This window comes from Rattus rattus, chromosome 4 (genome assembly GCF_011064425.1).
Source record: "Rattus rattus isolate New Zealand chromosome 4, Rrattus_CSIRO_v1, whole genome shotgun sequence".
Taxonomy (NCBI): Eukaryota; Metazoa; Chordata; class Mammalia; order Rodentia; family Muridae; genus Rattus; species Rattus rattus.
In genome coordinates this window covers 99,690,587-99,715,449 of record NC_046157.1, presented here as the reverse complement: position 1 = coordinate 99,715,449, position 24,863 = coordinate 99,690,587, and the positions used below count along the sequence as shown (strand labels likewise).

General features: G+C 39.2%; 1 protein-coding gene across 1 annotated transcript in view; it reads left to right on the top strand.

The window, feature by feature from the left end:
- Window positions 1-24,863, top strand: part of Rims1 (regulating synaptic membrane exocytosis 1) — a 497,773-nt gene that overhangs the window by 375,464 nt on the left and 97,446 nt on the right. The window contains 3 exon segments of the mRNA XM_032900856.1: window positions 5,123-5,194; window positions 10,866-11,048; window positions 12,143-12,255. Coding sequence (XP_032756747.1) covers window positions 5,123-5,194; window positions 10,866-11,048; window positions 12,143-12,255 — 368 coding nt within the window.

Sequence of the window (24,863 nt, the reverse complement as noted above, 5' to 3'; positions counted from 1 at the left end):
CTGGCATTGGAATACTTTTGCAATGGTGTGCCTTTTACTTTGAATGTACTGAAATCATTTGATAAAAAATTCACTATTTTCTTATATTTAATCGAATAACACTGCACCCACTGGGCTTGCTGACAGTTGAGCTGTTGAGCTGGGGTAGCTTTTTCTTATTCTTCAAATAACCACATTTTCTTCTTTTTCCACACCTTTCACTTGTCTGCAAGATGACTTGAGCAATTAGATCCAGTGATTCATTTTGATTTAAAATCATCTTCCTCTATTGACGATTTTGATTGAATCAGTAAATCATCACCATCTTGACTCACGCAACACTTCCCAGTTGCCACGCGCAGGCAGAGTTAGTATATGACCACTTAGCAATGAAATGTGCTGTCATTTAATCTCTACCCACTGGGCTGTGTCACTCTAACAGGTAACAACATGCATCTCACACTGAGATACTTTGTGCCCAGATTACAGTCTCACATGGTGAATGGATCTTAGCTACATGCATGTGTGTCCTTTATTGATTTCTCATGAATTTATTACATCTTGTAAGGAAGAAGGCAGAGATAGGCATCCCACTTTAAGACAGCACAACCAGAGAAAGCCACAGACAAAGTAATTATCCTGAACACACAGGGATTCATGCTTACGCCATCACTATATCATATAATGACAATACTCAGATGTGTCCTACCTCCTACCCTAACCAAAATATACTACATTGTGTCAAATGCCTAGTAAACATTATTGTTAAGTAATGTTACAAGTGCAACAAAGTTGCATACTAAATGGAGCTATCGATAGAGAGATACATATAATAGTCTTGTTATGTCTTCCAGAAAATATCTGCTTACCTATGTTGTCAGAGAATTGTTTCCTGGTCTGCTCATTCATTAAAATGCAGATGCTAAAATTAATATAAATAAAAATAATATGTAAATGGATATAAAAAAACACAAGTTTGATTACAGAGAGCCCCCGTTTTCTAATAACACAGCATGGCCTTCCATTAAATAAACAAGTAAGCCTGCCTTTTCATTTGGCTATGCCTTGAGCACCTGTAAGTAACTTGATATCTATCATATGATTATAGGAATTTTGTATTTCTTGAGTAAAATAAGAGCCAGTTGTGTAGGGAAAATGTGCACTTTTAAAATCTTCACTTTTGAGCCATAGAAACACCAAGAACAATAAAATACTAGGTAAAACACTGGTAAAAACCCCTAGAATTTTCGTAGAGCTGGTGTGCACAAGATCATGGTTGTGGCACAAGACGTTTAAGGACTATGGAACATGGACCAAGGCACATTGATTTTCTAGCATTGTTTCTGTTTGCAAACTTAGCTAGTCATCAAGGGAATAGCTGAGCTCTCACGTCCTGCGTGACTCGCCCAAGCCTGAGCCATGTGGCCAGGTTAGAGTAGAGCATATGCTAGTGCCATAAAATAACAGACAATTCCTTCTACTAAAGTACTACTAAAGCGTAAGTCGTGCTTTACTTATGGAATTTTCTGTTTTGCTGAAGTCCAGAAATTAATACAATCAAAATTTTATGTGTTTTTGGATATAAAAGAAAAGATCATATTCTTGGTTATTTCTTTTCTCTCAGTGTAAGTATCGATTGTCAGATTCCACCAAAATAAATAACACTTTACAATTTTATGTAATCTATGAAGGTATGAGCATCATATGTTATCTCTGGGCACCATGTGATCCTTAATTTGTAAGGTTGTCATATTGGACCCCTCAACATTGCTTCTACAGTGAAGTCCTCTGAGTGAACATACTGAGTATGTTCATCAGTGTCCACTCTGGTTAAGATGTAACCTACTTCATGAGCTATCAAAGTATAACCCAGTAATATTGATCAAGCTTCCCACTTCTCCCAAACCCAAAGCGACCACCTAATTCTTTGTTATTGAAAATATTTAAATTTTATTCATTGGAACATGTCTGAGTAGAATTCACACTTGATGCCACATAAAAGAAAAATGCAGGAAACAGTTTCTCACATCACCATCAAATAAGCGAAAATAAAATCATTCAATCACAGATTCATGTCAGAAAGAGTCTTCATATTCTGTATTCCGTAATAAGTTTCAAAGGAGACTTCATTTGTTGATTACGTATTTAAGGCTCTGGTTGAGAACATTCCACTTAATTGGATGAACCAGGAAATCACTATTCTTTAGTACACATACCATGATATTTATATTCAAGATTTTTCTTTCTGTAAACACAGAAGTTAAAAGGAAAAAAAACCAAATATTTGCACTACCATTTTCAATTAGTTAAGGATTCTATAGTTACTTTGTCATGAAAAATCATGATTAATTATTTCGTGTGGAGGGTTTAGGCCACCCTCTACATAAGCAGCAGGGCCCCTTCCACTCCCCAGTCCTAAATGGAGCCCTTTGTCCAAATATGCTCTATGTTCAACCTGACTCAGACTTGCGATCTGCTCAACTCGTAAGAGAAAAAGATTAGATTGTCCTAAATCTTTCACGATGAAAAGTCCAATTTGGTACTAAGCAAACACAAATGTTTATGGAAGGGAGCATTTCTGACCCCCTGTTTTTTTGCTGCAATAATCATTTAAAAAGTTGACATTGTAGCAGCAGGTTTTAAACAACATATTCAACCGAAGTAAGCAGATTTTGAATGAGTAATGTTACTGTGGTAACCCAACTAGCCCAAGATCCTGACAGCAGAACGCTAAGATGATAGATGTGTATCATGAAGTATTTCTCCCTGTGACCTATTTTGTGGTCATCTCATCAGTAATTTTGCATATCACATGAATATAGATGGGTTCTCAATCTCCTACCTATAGCAAAGACAGGTGTAATTTAAATATACAATGTATTCATATCTCTGAGTATAGATGTAGAAGAGAAAGATCATTGGTTCTTTCCTTTCTCTTCCTGCTGTACATTGAGTTTTAGCAATTAAATATGTATCATTTTTGCTTTATTTGAGGGTATCTCAAGTAGATAGAAGAGTTATAAAGACATTAAGTAGTTACAAGGATTATCAACACATCCTCGTAGATGTAGTTACAAGAATATTTTGCAAAATTTATAATGTCCTTTAAAAAGAAAAAGAAGTCTCCTTAACCAAAAAAAAAAAAGATTAAAACCAACAAAGGAAAGAGATGTGGCCTGGTTTACGATGCCCTCCATCCCTATCCCATCTTACAAATCACTTTCAAACCCTGATACAATGTCTCCTTTTCTCATCTTTGAGGCAACTATGTTCATACCTGCCTTAAGCCAGAACTTTAACATAAGCACATTCTTTCAGTTTGTTAGGGGAGACTTTTATGTAACTGATTCACAGACATGTTCCAGACATACACCAAGGTTTCCCCCAACATGAAGATACTGAACACGTATGTCAGGTCAGTGAAAGATGTGTTGAGCAGAGAAACAGACAAAACTCACTTCTCATCTTTCCCTCCCTAGGAGAGGAGAAAAGGCTTCTCCAGCTCTCAGGGAGTTGTCCTGACCACTGTTAGGACGGCACACAAGCTGTCCATCAGTTACCCATAACTGTTACTTTGATTTCCTGCCCTTCCATCTTCTTTACCGGTGTCTCCCTTCTCCACCCCTCACTTCCTTCTGTGCTGTGGCCTCCAGGATCTCCTCTCTTTCAGAAACAAGTGTGAGTCCCTAGCCATCATGAAACACATTTGCCACAACTTAACTGGTTGCTGTATGTTCTTCCAGCTAAGAACTCACACCTGTATTAAAGAAGTAAAATGGTGCGAGCTGGCAGAAGAGGAAGTGTACACACTTTGGAAAGCAGACCTGGTGCTTTATGGGGTGTGTATGTGTGTGTGTGTGTGTGTGTGTGTGTGTGTGTGTGTGTGTGTGTGTGTGTGTGTGTGTGTGTGTGTGTGTGTGTGTGTGTGTGTGTCTCATGTCCAAGAGGCACTTAATTAGAATGGCCGTAATTCTCAGGGAAACCAGACACATCACGCCTCAACAAAGAAAGGGCTTTGGAGAGTATAATAGGTGCAAAATGTAAAGATTGAATAATAACACAGAATAAACTTCTTATGATTTTTGAAAGGTATCTGTTGGGAAGGCACAATATTTTATATTATTTGTTTCAAATCTGTACCACGATGAGTAACTATGTGAAATGATATTTGACTTATGCACAACTGTAAAAACTATTTACATTTATGTGTATCATATATGTATATACATAACATGCTATATACTTTATATACATAGCTCTCCTAAATTTATATACACATATACATTATAAATACCTACACATAACAGTAGTTTTGTCACATGATAGTTCACACATTTTAGGCTAAATAGGTATATGTAAGTTACACTAAATATTATCTCTCTCATTCTCTCTCTCACTTCATGTATATTGCTTTTAGGAGGAAATGACATCTTAATTTCCAGGTGTTGAATGTTACATGTGTTTTTTAACCTTAAAATTGTAGGCTTTATTCTCTGTTATGTCGGGTGTGGCTAGCTTTTGAATTTCTCCCTTCTTACCTAGGCATCTTTACTAGCCATTAAAAAACAACTCTCATGGTTGGCTTAAATGTTTTTACTTCTGTCGACATCTTTCTCTTTTCTGCCCCTTCATGTGTGTGATAGAAAACAGAAATACTCTAGGGCACAGAGCTTCAACCGCAACCTAGATTGTCTGTTAAGCCCTGCGTAGTCCTTCAGCACCTAAACCATTACCATCACAACACTGCTCATCCTGGCTTTCATCTTTTCTCTTAATTCATTGGCAAGATACGTTACTGAGGCAGGATCCTGCCGGATCACTGCTAGAGATGAACTTGTTTAAACGAATGCAATGTCCGCATCACCCATCTCCTGTAAACCATTCGTGTCTTCCACCCAGCATTCATTGATTTGTATATGTATATGTATATGTATATGTATATGTATATGTATATGTATATGTATATATATGCATATATAATTTTTTTAATTGTGAAAGTATCGACTGAACAAAACCATTTGGGTAAACTAGTTGCCATTGTTCACGTCTCTCTCTTTTCGTTTATTTTTTTTCGTCGTTTGATGTGAATGTAGCTTTATTCATCATCTATTTTTGTATTTTCTTTAACATCTCATCCCCACAGGCACTCCAGAAAGTCTGAAAGATGTAGCATCCAAAAACAGTCTAGGAAAGGCACAGCCTCTGATGCAGACAGGTAGGCTTGATGTCGTGTGCTGCTGCCGTCTCTGACGTAGACTCGGGTGTGCCCTGCTCTCCTTTAGCATCCCGAAAGCTCACACGCTCAAATTGTGATGCTTGGAGCGTCCTGGAAATGAGTCGACTACCGTGTGAGAAAAGTCTCCGACTGAGTAAAATAGTGCCCTTGTGTAAGCCTGCCCTTAAATAGTGGGTGTTCCCTCCTCCCCGTGGGTAATCTCATTTCCATTGAGGATTAAACACTTAACTCATTCTCATACATGTGCTAGAACCTCGATGTTTTGTTTCTGAAACCACATCAACTGGTTCCAGTGAACCATCACCGGGAAAGTATAAATAAGTTGCCTGTGTGTTAAATATTTGAAAAGTATTGTATATTTTTAAAAGTCTTATTTTCTGCAAAGGTGTAATTTAAAAATTCTTGAATTTTATAGATATGCTTATTTACTGTGTTTATGTAAAAAAACAATTTTTGATTTGCAATTCTCTTTCAAAGTTGTTGAGTATCTCTAGGTACAGCACATCGACACTTCTTTTGACACGTCTACAGAAACACCTAGAGAGCCACAGTAATATAAAAATATAAAAAAATAAAAATGTGTTTATTTGTCTGAGAATCCTTAACAGCATGAATGGAAAAACAGACGGATTAGTGTTTGAATATCCCGTGTGTTGAAGATAGCGTGAAAGCAGACATATGGCATAAGGAGTGTTGGAATTTGAAAATAATCAGTAGCCCAGCCTTACTGAAGAAAATCAATAGATAAAACTAGGTTACATAGAAAAATGGGGAAATATGAGAAAATATCTAAAATGTGAAAAATACTTTTAGTTTGAGTGCCTATCTTTGAATGGAGAATGTAAATCGGTATGCAAAGCAAAGGAAGCATAATTGAACTGAGATTTTTTTTTTTGAAAGGTTAAGACTGACCTGGTTATGCCGTGTTAATATGCTAAAGACACTCAGTCTGTTCACGACATGCTCGTAGTCCTTAAACCGAGGCACTGGAAAATTGATTTTGAGTTTCAGAATTATAGCTTCCTTTGAAATTTGGCAAATGCATGAAAATATCCAAGAATAGTTGGAAAAAAAAGAAAAAAGAAAAACACCTCCAGCCGTGCTACTTCAGAAGGCTTGAGCAAGACAGAACCTGTATTCATTCAGGACATAAACATGTGCCACTTGGAGTTCTAGCCTAAGTGACAGAGTAGTGACCAGCATTTCCAGAAGGGTATCACAAAGTCCAAATCTAACACTAGGAGGAGAGATGTCAAAGGGTTGCTTAAACTGGAGAGAGGGAAACGCAGCCGAGGAATCTAATGACCCACAGAGATGAGTGATCCTTTAGAGAGCATACCTTACAGAAGAGTAGGCATCTAGGGAGACTCCAAAGTGTGAGGAGAGGAAGCAAAGTAAAATAGTCATTGGACTGGGAGGAAGAACAGAAGCACAGAATCCTACCAGACAGCGACCAGCAGTGAAGGCATGCTGGTCACGTGGATGCGTTTACAGCCTTTGTTCTTGGCTCAGCTGAACACTGTAGCTTATTACATACGTGCTTTGGTTGTTGATAGTTAAGATACCTTATTGATTTTATTGGAATCTAAGCTGCATGACTAATTTTCAAGCAGACCGTTGATTGCTGGTTACAAGACAGTTGACTTCTTATGTTCTAGGCCACATTAACTGTAGTTTCTGCAGGAGCTCCAAGTTTGACATGATGACAACCCTGTCGCTGAGATGAATTAGCCAAAGACTTTGAACATTGGTTCCTTTTCTCCATATTTCCCCACTTTCTTCCTTCTTTACTCCCTCACCTTCCCTTCCTTCCTTCCTTCCTTCCTTCCTTCCTTCCTTCCTTCCTTCCTTCCTTCCTTCCTTCCTTCCTTCCTTCCTGCTGCTTGGAATGAAACCCAAGGTCATTCAATTGTTAGGCAAATACTCTATCACTTGGCCATACCCCAAATTGACAATTGACCCTTGACTCATCAAGGCCACAACCTAACAAGAAAATGTTTCGAAATGTAAAATGACCTGTTAGAGGTTCTCTCTCTACCTCTCTCTGTCTCTCTGTCTCTCTGTCTCTCTCTGTTTCTGTGTATATGTGTCTCCTGTTCTCTCTCTCTCTCTCTCTCTCTCTCTCTCTCTCTCTCTCTCTCTCATATTTTAATGTAATAGATTGGACTGCTTTTTATGTAATATATTCTAGTTAAGGTCCCCTTGCCAATTCCTCCTAGTTTCTCCCCTAGTTTCTCCCCATGGCCTCCCCATCTGAATCCATAACCTTTTTGTCTTTCATTAGAAAACAAACAAGTCGGGTTAGGGATTTAGCTCAGTGGTAGAGCGCTTGCCTAGGAAGCGCAAGGCCCTGGGTTCGGTCCCCAGCTCCGAAAAAAAAAAAAAACCAAAAAAAAAAAAAACCAAAAAAAAAAAAAAAAAAAAAAAAAAGAAAACAAACAAGTCGCTAAGTCTAAGGAATGATAGTAAAATAAGATAAGATAAATAAAAAAACCAAGTCACCATATGACAAAACAAGCAAGCAGGTGTTGCAACTGTGGGAAGGAGATTCGCAGGCCTGTAATAGGTAGCACTGAATAAACTGTTGGAAACTTAAATGCTATGTACAGTCTTACTTCTTTACCAAATCATTGAAAACAAATCCTCCAAACCATAGTTTTAAGCTCATGTTGTGACTGTTTGTAAGAATGGAAATGTCTGGCTAGAGATCTAAGGTTTTGAGGTGAGCCGTGTTGATATCCAACGCTGTAGAGTAAGGTGTACAGAGTTAGGATGTGATTAAACCCAGGGGTAGCTATTTAGATGCACACTTGCTGACGGTGAGCTACTGTATACATATATGTGTATTCTCATGAATGAGGACACAGAGCAGACACAGCAAATGTGATTTTATAGACATTTTTATTGCCAACTCTCACATCATAATCCCTTTAAATCATACTAAATCACTCAATTTTTAAGGTGTACAATTTGTTAGAAATTCTTTTTTTTTTCTTTTTTGTCCCATGGTATAAGAACAAGTTCTGTTCCAGTAATTAGGTCATGCGCTCCTCTGTTCTGCCTATGTTCCTCTAGCATGCCAGGTTGAAGTAGACAGCACAAAAAAATGTAAAGAATCAATTTCATACACCTATGTCAACCTTCAGAAAATAAGGGCCTCTTGGTTCTCAGCAAACCTGTGTGGATCCTGTCTCGAGCACTCTTCCCTCGTCTTTTTGCAAGTTAATGAATGCTCTTCAAATTTGCTTATAGAAATAGAGGTACATATAATTCAAAATGTGCATGGCACAAAATATCACAGTTATGCACACATATGAATCCTTGTAAATGCATACCCACCCAGACACACACACACACACACACACACACACACACACACACACACACACACAGCCTAGAATGTAAATGTCCTTACACTAACATTAAAGACCTTATCATTATTTATGTTATTATTTCTTCAAACTTACTTCTATTTTCTGCCATCCATGTTTGGTTTTCTTCTCTACCAGGATCCTTCTAAGTTTCTCCCATTCTTTTGACATCTTTCCCTTCTTAGTATAACCCATTTTATAAAAATTATCAAGGCTCAAAAGCCTTGAAACTCTCAACTCTATACACTATTGTACCTTGAAACTTCTTGACCACTTCTCCTACCTGTTTGCCTAAACAAACCATACTTAACCACGTCACTTCTCCTCTGCAACACTTTGGCCATCTCTTTCCCAATTCCTTCTCTTGGAGCTCAAGCTTGTGGCCACATATCTCTCTCTTGCTCAACCAAAGTAGCTTTATTTCTCCTCTGGTCTGCACTCCAATGATTGACTTGTACCAAGAACCTTTTATGTTATTGGGGCATGTGGACAGTTACTTTATGTAAAGGAAAAAATAAGTAAAACAGGTCATATGCAAACTATTTGACTTGGAACACCATGGCTCTTCTCCAGGACTTCAGCCTTCCTCCAGCTGACACCCAATTCTCCAAGTCACAATTTATGGAGCTAGGATACTAAATTATTCATCTAGAATCCATTCATATCCTTCTAAAAATGGTTGTTATAACCTTTTCCATACAACTGGGTGAAACATAAAGTCCACCAAAATTATCCTTATCTAAGGTCACACTTGAGTTGTTCTTAGGTGCTTAGAAATTTCGTCAAGGAATGAAGTAAGGTTGGCGTGAAATTGTAGTATCCAAGAGACGCTCTATTACTGATGTGACAACTGTACAATTTAATTTTAAGCCACGGTCAAAAACATATATTTTGAACAATATGGTTCTTTTAATAATGGCTTATAAAGAGGAATAGATAAACCTTGTTTGGTGTTGGAAATAATATGGTCATATAAGTTCACTTCTCAGCCAGTTTTAGATGGTTAGTGCAAAAGTCAATTCAGCACAGATAAACTATGAGAATAAGTAGAACATCACCAGTTTCCTTATCCTTGGAAGTGGCAGTGACAGGTGAGGGTTCAGGACATGAATCAGTATCTAATAAAGCCTTAATCCACAGCACAAGGGGATACAGCGTACCTTCGTTACAGATGTAAGCTGCACTCCCTTGTTCTCTGAAAACCGGTATTTCCTTTTTCATTCTTCCGAAATGGAAGACATAGCTCGAAGAAAGCAAGCGTCAGTCTTGTTGCAAGAAATATTTCATTTAAAATAATATGAAACTAAATAAAAATGGAATAAAATTTTCAATAGATACATTTTTGGGTAAACAGTATGTGCTGTTCTCATACTTAAGACAATAAACACATTTTTAATTATTGCTATTTATAAGGATGAGGTGCTGTTACGCTCTTGTCAATACACAGCAGTCACTTCAGTCACACCCGTCAGCAAAACAATACTAAACTGACGCGAGGAGTGAAATTGTCTATCATATGTCAAAAGCATCTATTACAAACGTGTGTGTCTGCGATCCTATTTTAATCCTTAGAAATTAATTCAGAAAATTGCTTTATCCCGATTTTTGAATAGCATATGAAGACAGCTGTCCCTGTATTCACAATTGCATTTCAGAGACTGTCATATGTAAGAGAACCCATTCTACCCACACATTAGCCGCCTAACTGGGTGTATAAGTCAATGAAGTATTGTTTAAGCTTCAGTTTTATTTCTCAGTCTTAGATTAAACTGAAGAGCCACGCTCTCGTGGCGTTCTGTTTACCATAGGCTCGCCGCTTGCACCATCAAACTATGAACATTATTAAAGCGTACACACATTTCCAGTTCACATTCTTAAGGAGTACGATGGTGTTAATCATTGTCACAACACACACACACACACACACACACACACACACACACACACACACACACACACACACATTCAATCACCAGATCTTTACTATGTTCTTGCCTTCTGCTCTACATGATTGACACACTGGACATACAGTTAAGAGGGTTTCTCTTTGACTCCGGAGGGTTCATGAGAAGTCGATTATATGAAGACAACCTAGTTTGGTCGTTTATAATGTTACGTACCTGTGGATTGTCAACAGTGACATTCCCATCTCAATAACTGTGTGGGGCGCGCGTCCCTCTTGTACTTTAAGAGTATCCAGGTTTTCCTTGGACAGATGTGTTGGTGTTAAGTTAACGAACCCTGCTGACTGAAGATCTTTTCTGGCACTGATGTTTTAGGGTTCTCCCACCATGCCTTTCTAGAAGGGGCTACGCAACCCCAAGAGCAACCGATCAACCGGTCGTTAGGGGAAAGCATCCCACTCGTTCACGGTCGAGCGAGCACTCTAGTGTCAGAACCCTGTGTTCTATGCACCACCTTGCCCCCGGAGGGTCGGCGCCACCTTCTCCACTTCTGACAAGGTTGCTATTCAGTGTCCAGCCCAGCATTCGTGTTCTGCTGCCGGGTGTTGGTGTGGTGTTGTTCCTCCCTGCGCACTCGAAGCATCCACTCATTACCACACCATAGTTTTTCTAAATCTTTGCTTTGTGGCACTTGACCCGCTCCCATATTCTCTACCACCTGCATCTACTCACTGTGCTGGCCATATTCTCTAGTTCCTGCCGATTAGCTCCCATGAAGCCGAGCCTGGCTGTGTGCTGTCCTTTCATCCATGTGTGACATATCATTACCTACTTTATCACATGAAATGTTCTATGATGAGATGGCTCAGAACCGAAGTACGCATTAGTTTATTAAAACGGAAGAGGGTTTCTCAAAGGAGCCTTATCGTGTGCGTTCATAAGATCATGGAGTGTCTAACATTCCTTTAGTTACAAAGTCTCTGAACGCCCGCCGATGGGGGTCAGCTTAATCTGGGTGAGAATGAAGTATTCCCGCATGCTTCTCCACAGTCTCATCTCCGATATTAATCCTCCCATTGGAATATCCTGGAGCATGTGTCCCGGGGTTGTTCAATATCTATTTCAGGGTTTGCTCTCTGCGTTAATTTTAAAAATATGGAGAGCACAACTGATCAGTAACTGGAGTCAGGCTGTGCATCTAGAGCTCATTATTCCAAAGGCCTCTCAAGTAGGTTCCACTGTAGTCTGGGCCCAGTGCGAGCCGATCGGCAGCTTACCTTCCGAACTACTTTTCTTCCCGTACTTTAATATCCGGAGGTGTGGTCAGTTCTGTCGTGATGCTGCCAAAAGTAAACACCTTAAAGAAACGACAGCCTCATAGAAGGTTAGGAGAAAGCCAGTCCCATTCTGCTTAATTCAAGAATTCACCACGCAGAATGTGTAGGGCAGATCCTGACCTGCCCTGCCCCCAACCTCCTATTATAGTGTCGCCTTTGTGTGTGTGTCATTTAAGGGATCTGATCTCACTTATAAGAACCCATTTAGTTGTTTTATGGCTATTTTAGTAGTGACTGGAAAAGGCATTTTTTTTTCTTTTTCTTTTTTCCTCAACCGTATTGGGATTTCACCCTCTCCTTGCTGTTTGCCTACAGAACGCACCGACAAGGAAGCCCAACCCAGTCTCCTCCAGCAGACACATCCTTCGGCAGTCGCCGTGGAAGACAGCTCCCACAGGTGCCAGTTCGAAGCGGCAGTATAGAACAAGGTATCCAAAAAAGAGAGCTATTTGTCCAAACACCGGGAGTCGAGAACCTTCTCCTCTTAACACCCCATTTAATTAAATTGTGCTGTTGAGATCATATGCAACTCTCTGGCTCTTAGGAATTTGTTTTTTTTGTATTTTTACCCCCCCACCCCAGCACCTAGTTCTACTGGTTCGTACCATGTAACAATTAGCAACCTTTGTTACGTGATGTTGACTGAGTTTAGATGATGGTTTAACAGATGTGGATAGAGTCCCTAACAGTTTTGCAAAAGCACAAAACTAGGTGACACATATTTTCAAAACCTCAGTGCTGTCTGTTAATTTATGAGCCGAAAGAAGGTCATACCTTATGATTGAAAATTTTTAAAATTAAATATGATCATCAGGTCGTACATTAGTGTTTTCTATTATAGCTCCATTGCCAATATCTAGAGTTTTAACCAGTTTGATGATGGAAATTGCTCAAAAATATGTATTTGTTATTTTCTTATAAGCCACATTGCCTGGATTTCTTAGATTAAGCAGACTGGGTTGTTTTGTCTTCTTAATAGAATGTGTGTGTGTGTGTGTGTGTGTGTGTGTGTGTGTGTGTGTTTGGTGGAGGGATGGAGTGCTTTAATAGAAACCAGGATTAAAGTACGTGAGTTAAACATTTGAAATGCTGGACTAAAACTCAATTTTTTCCTGACCCGTTTCTTAGCAAGCAAATGATATTAGTATTTTCTATCACCTTTATTATGAAGAAAGACTAAAAGAAATTTTGGATTTTTCTCTAGCTCAGGGCTCAAGAACAATGAATACAGTAAAGTGTCCACTGCAAATGCACATCCGTGGGAAACGCCTGGCTGACTCAGTTTCTGAATTCTCTTAACGCTGTCGGTTGTTCACATTCCCTCCCAGGTCACATTGCTTTGGTGATGGAAGTGGCCTATTTTACCCCGCGAAGTACTTGATAATAGGAATATTAGTGTGAATAACTGGTGTCAACACTGCCAATGGTACCAAAAGCTACAACAGCCAGATTTGTGGGTTTTTTTTTTTTAATCATGTTTCTTGTTGGTATACCATGTTCAGGGATGAGACGAATGTATACATTTAGTCAACTAGGAAAACGCAGTCTCGGTGAAACTCCCTCCTAAAACACCAGTAATCGATTGTAAAACCCACATCTCCAATAGGGGTTCTTTCTTTTGGAATGTTTTGAGACGATTAAGCAAGCCTAACGTGATCTGAACTACACCAGCAGTACAGCTGTCGAGACTTTAATTTTTCAACCGTGAGGTGATGGCGTGTTACCTCCTCCATGAACTCTTGTTGCACAACTGAACGAACCATAAATTGAGATGCTTCTCTAAACCCAGGGTTATCCGTCACACTGGAAACCCCGGCAAAGTCACGTGGTCCGAAAATTCTTTGCATTTCCTTCAGTTTCAAGTAAAATGCTTCATGGCGTGTGGGGGTGCACAGCGGGATTATAGCAATGTTTTAGAGCATTTATTTCTCAAGTTTATGTCTCCTCGTTCGCACCTGCTGTCTTACGATATTCCTATCCGCAGTTGTCTTTCAGGGAGAACGTCAGTGTGTACGGATTGGATTGAGGCGGGAAGAAGGGACTGAGTGAGAATGAGACTGTTGGAGTTATTTTGCTATTTCTTATGAGAACTTATTCAGTTAAGCACGGTTGGCTGTTGACGGTTCCTGAAAAGTTCTGACACAGATAGAGGTTCTAGAGCGGAACGGTCATTATGTCCTGTTCAATCCGAGCACTCTGAAGTGTGACCTTATGATACTGACACATGCTCTGGGGCTCGTGGTAAATGACGTTAGTGTTTTCAGTCACCTTCTGGGTGTGTTTCATGCTGAACCGTTCACGCAACACACTGATCTTCAATTGCTTTGGAAATCTGATTCATGAACTAGCCTACGCCTTATGCCTTAGCAGTTTACTTATGATGAATTTCATTGTCCCTGACGTGACATAGGTATGTCAGTCCTTTCCCTGTCCGTGGGATTGTTGGACTGCAGTACTGCCTTGTTTGGGAATTAACACCAACTCTGGTTTATTTGTGATTGCTTAAGATCCTATTCACGACTTCTGGTTTTTCTTATTTAATCCTGTGTGAAGGCCTGGCTTACTGCTCTTAAAAGTAATCCAGTTGATCAACAGCTAATTGGTAAGAACAAATGTTCCAAGTGATTTAGTTTCCTAGAAAGCGATGTACTCTCTTGACACAATCATTCATTTTATTAAAACTTTTTTTGTACATGATTATCTATGCTATTTTCCTAGGTTGAATACAAAAATAATTTGATTTTCTGGGTAGATTCTCCTAATTTTCATCAAGCACTGTACCACCTGTATTATAAACAGATTTTTCTAATTTTGAAGGCTATAATTTTAAAGGGTACATTTATTTACTATTTTAAAAATATTTGAAGCCCCCTTTCAGAAGATGGAGTATTAGACCCATTTACTACTTTGAAGTCTTAGTTATGTAAATGTAGATGGCAGGAAAAGCAGGTAATTGCAGTATTTATTTTGAGATAGAGTACTTTAATATATAATCTATCCCTTAGGGTACTCTTGAGTACTTTAATATATAATCTATCCTTTAGAGTACTCTTGGCAGTATGTAAAAATTGAAAGCAGAGAGTTTCTTGAAATTTCTTCGATTGCATCTCAGTATTGAATATGATATGGAGTCATTTTACATAAAATAATGACACTCAGAATTGATGTATAAACATGTGTGGTTTTTCTGAAACATGTCTGGTCACTTTTGCATTTCCTGGATGCCTCTTAATGAAGCACGCAAAGACCATTCACAAACCAACACTTAAGGGCGAGCCGTTGGTTCTGTCTGTTGACATTGCCTGTACTACTTAAAGTCCGAAACAGCACCGGCAGCTCCTTTAGATGTGGCCAAACAGTTATTTTGCAATAAAATGTATAACAGCAAGGAGGTAGAGCTAATGTTTTATGGAACATCTAGGATGTGTAATATTTAAAAAGTGAATAATTTCATCTTGAGGTATTTGCTGTATAGTTCATAGTTCATTTGAAGACAAAGACTACCAACATTGATATATATATATATATATATATATATATATATATATATATATATTTATATATATATCAATTTCACAGAAAATGCTACAGAAGTATTCCCTTGCTAAGACTTACATACATTCTAGTCAACAGAAAAGTGGGCTTAATCACATGCAACTTCAAATCATAAGAAGGGGCAGTTTTACAGTTCAAGTTTCTATGCAGATTAAGTATGCTTTCAATACATTTGCAGTGGGAGACAGTGGTGGGTTTAAATTAAAATGTTTTAATAAAATTGTTGCCAAACTGTGTAGTTCTTACAAGGCAAGAGGAAATAGTGTGGCATCGCCTTGGGAATATCAAACAGGTTCTATCCTGATATCCTTGTTTCGTTTAAATCTTTGAACTGCCGTTTTCATTTTTGGGTTGATTTCACCACCTGTGAAGCTTTCTCATGGTTTACCTCGCCACCTTATGTGTTGTGCATCTTTATTATCCATGCCGTTTTGTTAACTCACATTTCCATGTCTAACTATGAATTTGCTGATTTCTTTTCTTTTGTTTCCATCATTATGTGCATTTAATTCATTGAAGAACAAGAAAAATGTTACTCTTCCACTAAAGGTAAATATCAATGTAACTTTTACCCATTCATACTGTTACTTTTATCATGTGTAAGAGTTATGATACTGACGGAATAATGACCAAAGTTATTTAACAGGTAGTTATTTCTCTCATATTTCACAGGCGGTAATTTCTCTGAGGTGATTTTGCCACTTATTAATTATTTCATATTAAACGGATTCATGTTATACAATTCATATCAAGGAGGGAGACATCTTAAGACTAAAATTAGCATTGATGCAAAATCCCTTTGTCTACATTGATAGCTAAAATAACTATTCTGCAAATTAATAATATGTATCTTACGGGATAATATATTCCTTTATTATAAAATTCGTGACACACTCGTTACTTATCCCTGGGTCTCCTTAGTGTAATTCCATATCCCTGGGTTGCATGTATGGTACATAAATGAAAATCCCTACATCTTATTGTCTAGATAGAACGGGCTTCGTGGGATTTCTCACCTTCACTGCAGTCAGGCATGCTTGGAGCAGCTAACTCAATCATGTAGAGCTCCAGGTGTCAGTATTGTTGGAGTATTAATCCTATTCATCTGAGAGATACAGGTTATACATAATTCAGTATTCAGCCCACTCAGCCCTCTGAGATAATTTCTCTTCTCCCCTTTGACTTTTGAGTGACAGCCTATGTTTGATCTTTGCCCTTAATTTTCAAGTGAGTCTCTGGCTTCCACTCTGGACTTTTGTACTGCCCACGTCACTTCTTACTCTGAATTATTTTAGGCCTGATTATTAGTTTTTTAAAATATGAATTTATAAATCGCTCTAATAGTGTTTTAATCACACTTTAATTGTGTGATGTTTATAGGTATATTTATTGGGTATTTAAAGGCAGTTTGAACTGATTTGTTTATTTTAGTAATTCTCAAAGCTAATCGTGATCACAGCACCATCTATATTCAGGATATCTGCCCTGGGGGTTGGAAAAATATCTCAGTGCTTGAGAACTTGTTCTGCTCTCGAAAAGGTACTGAGTTCAGCTCCCAACATTCACATTAACCAGAGCACAACCACCTATTGGTCTAGTTTCATCACACAGTTCTCTCATCTGAACTCTGTGTGTCTGCACACAAGTGGCACACACACACACATGCACACACAAACACACACACACACAAACACACACACACACAAACACACACACATACACATACACACACACACACACACACACAAACACATATACACACACACAAATACACACACACACACACACACGTACACACACACACACACACACACACAAACACACATACACACACAAACACACACACGTGTACACACAAACACACACACACATACACACACACAAATACACACACACACACAAAATAAGAGAGCCTTGCCCTTTACTCATTATCAGTAGTAGAGAACTAAAAGGTGTTTTCTTCAGTTTCTTTCACTATACTTTGAGAATCCTGTTTTTAAAAACTCCAATACCAAATGCTATATTCTTGACTCTTAATATACCTGGGATATGTTGTGGATCTCAGGATGGTAGATAATATCCAATAATTCAGTCTTCAATACTATTTAATAAGCAACAGATAATATTGTTTAGTCTAATCTTATAATGAATAGAATTAAACGTCAGGCACATAAAGTACATATTTGAGCATATACTGTTTGACATATTTACGTCAAACAGTAGCTAAAGCAAAAGGTTCTTCAGTGAAATGAAGAAGCTGTTATCCTGGGTTTCAGTACACTCACAAACATCTTCTATCCTTGTTCTACATATCAGAAGCAACTTTACATTCAATACTATAGAAGTGACTGGTCCTTTCTCTTAGATTCAGAGGAATATGTCTAGATTTGCAAGGCTAACAACATGGTAAAAAGTACTTTGAATTTTATATTGTAAGCATCTCTAATACATTTTCCCAAAGATTCAGAGCAACAGCTTATTAGAAGAGCAGGTGATCAGAGGTTTTCTGTTATTATCAACTAAAAGCCACGGGTAGCTACTGCAAAGTCTCCCTGTGACACAACAGAATGTTTGCTTTTTTAACAAAGAATGACTACCCTAATACCTTGCTACAGACCACATCGTATGTTAATGTTCCCATGGTTCAGTGTGCCCTGGCTGACAGGCGGTAGACCCAGCTGAGCCTCTGAGCTAGGGTGTAGATAAGCCTCACAGAACACACTGTGTAACTGGAATCAACGAAAGGGACACATGTGACAGTTCTTCCAGCAAGACTCAGCAGCTAAGGGTGGAGTCTTCCTCTTATAGGGTCTGAGGCAGCATAGTTTAGTCACTGATAGTGACCCTCAGCCCAGAAGGAATTAAAGCAAGTTCAGATTTTCTTTTCAAAGACACATTTGAGGCTGAAAAGAAGAGACAATGCTTTATCTATAATCTGTAGTCCCTCTTCTACAATCCATTAAGAGAGAATTCATGTGGTTCGAATGCTTGCTCCCCAAGAAAATGAGCGACGGGACTGACTAAACTTTACTGACTGCAAAGGTCAATAAACTCATCGGTTTGCTTCTGTTTTGATGATATGTAGACGAAATTAGCTTGCAGCTGAAGACCCCAGTTTTTCTGAAATGATGCAACACTTTCAGTGCTAAGATTGTAACAGTTCTGGGAAGGCAGTTGTCCAATCTACCTATAGAGAACTGTCTTAGTAATGTCCCAGAGCATAATCAACGATAAACAAAATTCATCATTCCCTACATACTGATCACTCAACTAAGAGTGTCATGCATTGCCTCATATTGTCACAACGACCCAGAATATAAGTATTAATGTTCTCTACTTTCAATCTGAGGCACCCAAAGCTTCAGGAGATTGAAAACCTGAACCCTCGTTGGTCACCCACTTGATACATGGCGAGCCTCACTCTGAGGACCCTGATCAAACTCCCTGGAACAGACATTCCAATACCCTGTTTATTGGGTGTTTACCAAGCACCCGGAGTAGCATCCGGATAGCACTCACATGCATAGAAAGGCAGTCTTAAGGACTTTCTCGGGGTTGGGGATTTGGCTCAGGGGTTGGGGATTTGGCTCAGTGGTAGAGCGCTTGCCTAGGAAGCGCAAGGCCCTGGGTTCGGTCCCCAGCTACGAAAAAAAGAATTAAAAAAAAAAAAAAAGGACTTTCTCAGGTGCTGTGAGGTGGCCCCAGATTTTGACCGTAGTGTGTGTTCTGTCCTCTTTGCTCTATAAAGATGCAACAGACTCTTTCATGACACGACATGATGGTCTCGGAGACGGCTCAGTCTTCATGCATCCACTTACTAATTCAGCTGTGGACCACTCAGCTGTGCCTGGTTTCTCCTTAAATCACCCATGCAACACCATCACCACCACCACCAACAACAACAACAAATCAGACCCTTTAAATCTGAATAGATATCACAACTGGGCTTGAAAATGCAGGTGAAGAGTTATAAATATTCACACAAATTAATTTACCTTTGACTCCTTCTGTGTTGAAAGCTGAGAGATGTTATCATTTTAGGTTTCACAGACTGCTTTTAAAGGCCTATTTTTTTTAACCGTTCATTCTGAAAGTAAGCCAATTTTTTCCCTCTCTGCTACATTTCTTGGACAGTTTTAAAGAGCCCATGAATGTAGTTTGGGGGATCGAAATAATGATAAACGAAGATCAAAAGTGAACCAGAAATTAAATGACTTCAAGGTGAGAAAAATGTTATTGTCATGATAAATTTCTAGAAATTTTTTTCCTTTGTATGGTATTTAAGTTCATTATCTCTGGCTCCTGGAAGCAATATTGAATCATAACGGAAGACATTGCATTATGTTTTCTAAAGGATATGTTGTCCTTAGTTATAAGGCATATGTAATTTATACACCTGTATAGTGAAAATCATTTAGAGTTCCAGTAATGATTTCAAAGGAACAAAAAGGGGGGGGCATTTTGTTACGTTTTGTTTTCTACTTGGTTGATGAAATGTGTGGTAATTATTATAATCATTGTTTAAGGGATGACGCTAGTCAACTGCATTTTCATGTAAGTTTTATAATAAATGTTAAAGCATATTGCCTGTACTTTTCTGTGCTAACTGGTGACAGAAATGGTTTGAGGGTTAAGCTATGCAAAGTAAATTTCCTGGCAATATACCATTAACCTTAATTAGGTTGAATTTATGTAGACGTGAAAATGTAAATATTCTTAGTTTCTATTACATTAACTCTAGTATAGGTCATTAATCATTTATAATACTAGAAGGATTATTGTATATAGTGGTAAAATGGGAAGATCTAGGCTCAAAGCTCTAAGTAAACCAATTTGTAATTTTTAAATTTTATATTTTCCTAACTGTCTTTAAAATAGTACCAAAAGATTATAATTTTATTAAAATTTATTATTTATAGGATAGCATAAGAGGCCAAATCAGTTACTTCCCATTTTTGTTGGCTATGATTTATAATATTTAGAATTTTTAGATACATTGTAGTATGCCTGCTGAGTATGCATGAAACCCTGGGTTCCATCCCTAACTGTGACCTCAAGAGAGCAATAGAGAGCTGTGGGAGAGGCAAGGACATCTAGACAGAGAGGGAGAGAGGGAGGGGGGGGTATTTTTGCAAGGTTCGTATTCCTTAATCTTTCGGGCTGGATCATTCAGGCACAGCCCTTTTTCGTCGGCATATATTATAAATATCACGTTGGTTTTGTTTACTGGATCATTGCTGCCTCTTTAAAATTAGCTACTGAGAGGGACAAACAGTAAATTACACGATCAAGAAGTTGTGGTTTTGACCTTCACATTCTGTTTTGTTGAGTGTATTTCCTAGAGACCACACTGTAATAGGCATTAGGGCTTTAGATATTTCCCACATAACAATCCTTAAAAGATGTACCTTACCCGATCAAAGACTTTCTTTACCTCTTCCTCCTGAGATTTGTAAAGAGAGTGAAGAGGAAAAATGTCTAACCATGGTGTCCAGTCGCGCCCTGTCTCTTTGATGTGCACTGTCTAGGTGTTTATGTCCCTCAGATACTGCACACCTGGGAGAGAGACTGCTCCAATGAGCCGAGTGTATCACTGTTGTTGTTAATGTTGGTACCATGAGTAAGGTGGCCAAACATGAGAGGTCATTTGACCCCTAAAGACTAGGCCCTCTTCACACCAGAGAGCTAAGTGTCCCTGCAGCCCTTTGAGAAGAATAGAACACCTTTGTGGCAGCCATTTGACCTTGATTAGTGAAGAAGAGATCAAAAGATGATCCTTCCATCCAGACCTGGTCTTGTCTGTTGAGCAGAGGTATTTTGATATGCTGGAGCTCCCAGGATTTCACCTGAGGATGGTGACCTGGCATTCTCCAGGCAGTTTCTTGGAAACAAAGCAAGCTAAAACAAAAAAGGTGAGGTCATGTGGCTGCGGTGAGATGTGAGCAGTTATTTGGCAAATACTTTTCTTCACCTCTGCCAGTGTGCCCTTTCAGTTATCTAGACCAAATAGACCCCCTTCTGTAATTTTCGTAAAGCCGGAGTGATATATCCACTCCACGGGTGTTAACTTGCTTGTCACTGTTTGTGATCCTCGTGTTGGATAAAGGTTATCCTTTACTGTCCCCATTACTATTGAATGCCGTATAATATCTAAGAGGAATTATGTCAAGGCTCAAGAACAATCGAAAACATTTCTATACATGCAAATTGGAAATCATTTTCTATCAGGCAAGTGCCCCAGGATTGGGAAATGTGTATGGAGTGCAAACCCTTTACAGATTGATTCTCACGCAGAGTGTGTATTGGCAATGCTGATGGAGACGTTAAGGGAGGACCTGACAAATCGTTAGCTTGCTCGGGGCTGAAAGTAAGGCTGATCATCAAGGGAAGACACTATCTCTTAAGTTTAAATAATATAAAAAAATCAGCTCATTTTTCTCATAACACCTATATTTAGGTGAATTGGTGAGTTTAAAGTGTTGGAAAGCAAGCAGTGGAACACAAAACTGAATCACTGTAGTCCCTGTTTTCACAAGTCTGGGATGGGGGGAAGACAGCAAAAGAGGTTCCCTCAGGACTCCCTCCTCTGTATAAGTAGGAACTGTGACTAAAATAGAGGCGTTTCAGAGAGCGCTGGACGGCTACAGAACCAAGATCCTCAGCTTTAGATCAGCCAATCCCCATTCTTATCTTCTTTACCAGATTGCTTCTAAACAAAGAAGAATGTCTGTCCACACTGACAACATTGCACTCTCAATCATCAAATGTCAGCCCACTTTCCCGGGCAGAACATTTTACGATCCAGTTACATTTAAAATGCCATTACGTTCAAACTTTTTTTTTTTTGGCCTTCTGCAGTTCAGTCGGCCAGATCTTTTTAATGTGTAGTACTTCCTACTCTCTATAGTATGTTGCCGTGTGTCCCTACTGGGTCTCTAGGAGTGAATTTACTTTGTAAAGTGCAATGCTCCGGAGAAAATATTTATTTTTTGAATTATTCATTTATTCACTTTACATCCCAATATCATAGCCCCTCTCCTCCTAGTCCCCCCACATGTAGCTCTTCCCCTGATCCCCCCTTCTCCTCTGAGAACTGGGAACCCACCTGGGTATCACCCCACCTACTCTTCAACCCCAGAACCATCAGCCACTGCAGGACTAGGCACATCCACTCTCACTGAGGGCAGATAAGGCGACCGGGTTAGGAGACCTGGATCCACAGGAAGGTAACAACAAATTTACTGACAACTCCTGCTCCAGTTGTTAGGGACCAGCATGAAGACGTAGCTGCACATCTGCTACATACATATGTGCGGGGTTAGGTCGAGCCCATGTTCACTCTTCGGTGAGTGGTCCAGGCTCTGAGAGCCCCCAAAACTCTGTTAGACTTCCTGGTGGATCCCTGTCCTCTTCGAGTCCCTCCATCCTTCCCTGACTCTTCCACAGGACTCCCCAAGCTCCATCTAATGTTTGGCTGTGAGTCCCTGCATCTGTTTCAGTCCGTTGTTTGGTGAAGCCTCTCAAAGGACAATTATGCTAGGTTCCTATCCACAAGCGTAACAAAGTATCATTAATAATGTCAAGGATTGGTGCTTGCCCATGGGATGGGTTTCAAGCTGTCATTCATTGTGTCACCTAACGTGATTCAGGTATTGATAAGAGATGAAGGAATGTCTTTTTCTAGCTGTTCTCAGTACCCAAGTCACTGTAGAATCTTACATTGAATCTGACAGCTTTTAGGTGTGAGGTCATTTATCAGTTCTCTCCTTGGAAGGTACACTGGGATAAGGAGGGGCTTTCACTCTCTCCAAAGTAACGCAATGTTGTCATTTAAGTAGGGGGCAGATATTTTAATTTCTCCAACTATGAGATATGGTAATACACCAAAAGCTGGCTCAGATATTCTGTCCAGAAGTTACTGTGCTTCAGATAGACTCATATGAATTAGTGTTTGCAAAGACAATGATAAAGATATTTCTTATCCCAAGAAACCTAATGTAGAAATTTATTTTGCTTATTTAAAAGTCATGTTCCACAGAAAACACTTAAAAAATATATGAGAAATTTTAATGCGTTTGGGTGTTTCGCCTGCACCAATAAGGTTTGTGCATACACCACATGCATGCAGTGCCCCTGGAGGCCAGAAGGGGGCATTAGATACCATGGAGTTAAAGATGGCTGAGAATTGGACCTGCATCATCAGAGAGAACAGAGCTTTTAATCACTGAGCCATCTCTCCAGACCCAAATACCAAAATGTAAGCCTATGTTAATTTATCCAGTTTTACAGATTTTGAAATTGGTACATATTCACTTTTACAGAAATGTAAATATATGGAAACTTTATTTTAACTTAGAATGCTATCAAATCACATATAACTATAACATTTAAGCAAATGAGAAACATTCCCAAGATAACATTGTCTCTGAGGGTTGGGGATTTAGCTCAGTGGTAGAGCGCTTGCCTAGGAAGCGCAAGGCCCTGGTTCGGTCCCCAGCTCTGAAAAAAAAAAAGAACCAAAAAAAAAAAAAAGAGAGAGAAAAAAAAAAAAAAAAAAAAAAAAAAAAAACATTGTCTCTGAAAGTGATATGTAAAAATTTTAATACTCAGTTAACAAATGTTAAGGATTTATTAATCTTTTAAAAGATATTTGAATTAAATGAAATTGTAAGATGGGGCTCTAGAAAGAGAACTCAAATTTAGGAGTATTTTTTTTTCACTTGTTATTCTCTAGTTTTCACGTATGGAAGGCTCCTTTTCCCCCTATATTTAATTTAATTATTTTATTTACTTGACATCCTAATTGCAGCCCAGCTCCCTCTTCCCCTCCCAGTCCTGCTCTTACAAAGTCTTCTCCATTCCCCCCTCCCCTTCTCCACAGAAAAGGGGAAGCCCCACTTGGGTAACACCCCGCCCTGGGACATCAAGTCCCAGGAGGTATAGGCACATCCTCCCCAACTGTAGCCCAACCAGACAGCCCAGGTAGGGGAAGCAGCTCAAATGCCAGCCATAGAGACAACCCCTGCTCCAAGGATAGAAGACTCATATGAAGACCAGAGCTGCACATGTGCTACAAGTGTGTGTGTGCGGGGGTGGGGCGGGGTGGGGGTACAGCCCCTGTGTACTCTTTGGTTGATGGTTCAGTCTCTGTGAACCCCTATGGGCCCAGCTTAGTTGACACTGAAGGTCTCCATATGGTGTCCTTAACCCCTCCAGCTTGCTCAATCCTGTCCCCCCCAGTCTTCTACAAGACTCCCTGAACTTTCCCTGATTTTGGCTATAGGTCTCTGCGTGTGTTTCCATCTGTTCCTGGATGAAGCCACTCAGGAGACAGTTGTGCTACGCTCCTGCATTTGACAGTGGGCGTTCAGAAGAAAGTGGGAAGAGTTAAAGACATTAGTACTGAATCTAAGGACCAGGAGTTCAGCCTCTTGGCTTTTTTTTATTCATTTATTTATGTTGGCTACAGGTAGTTGCTGTT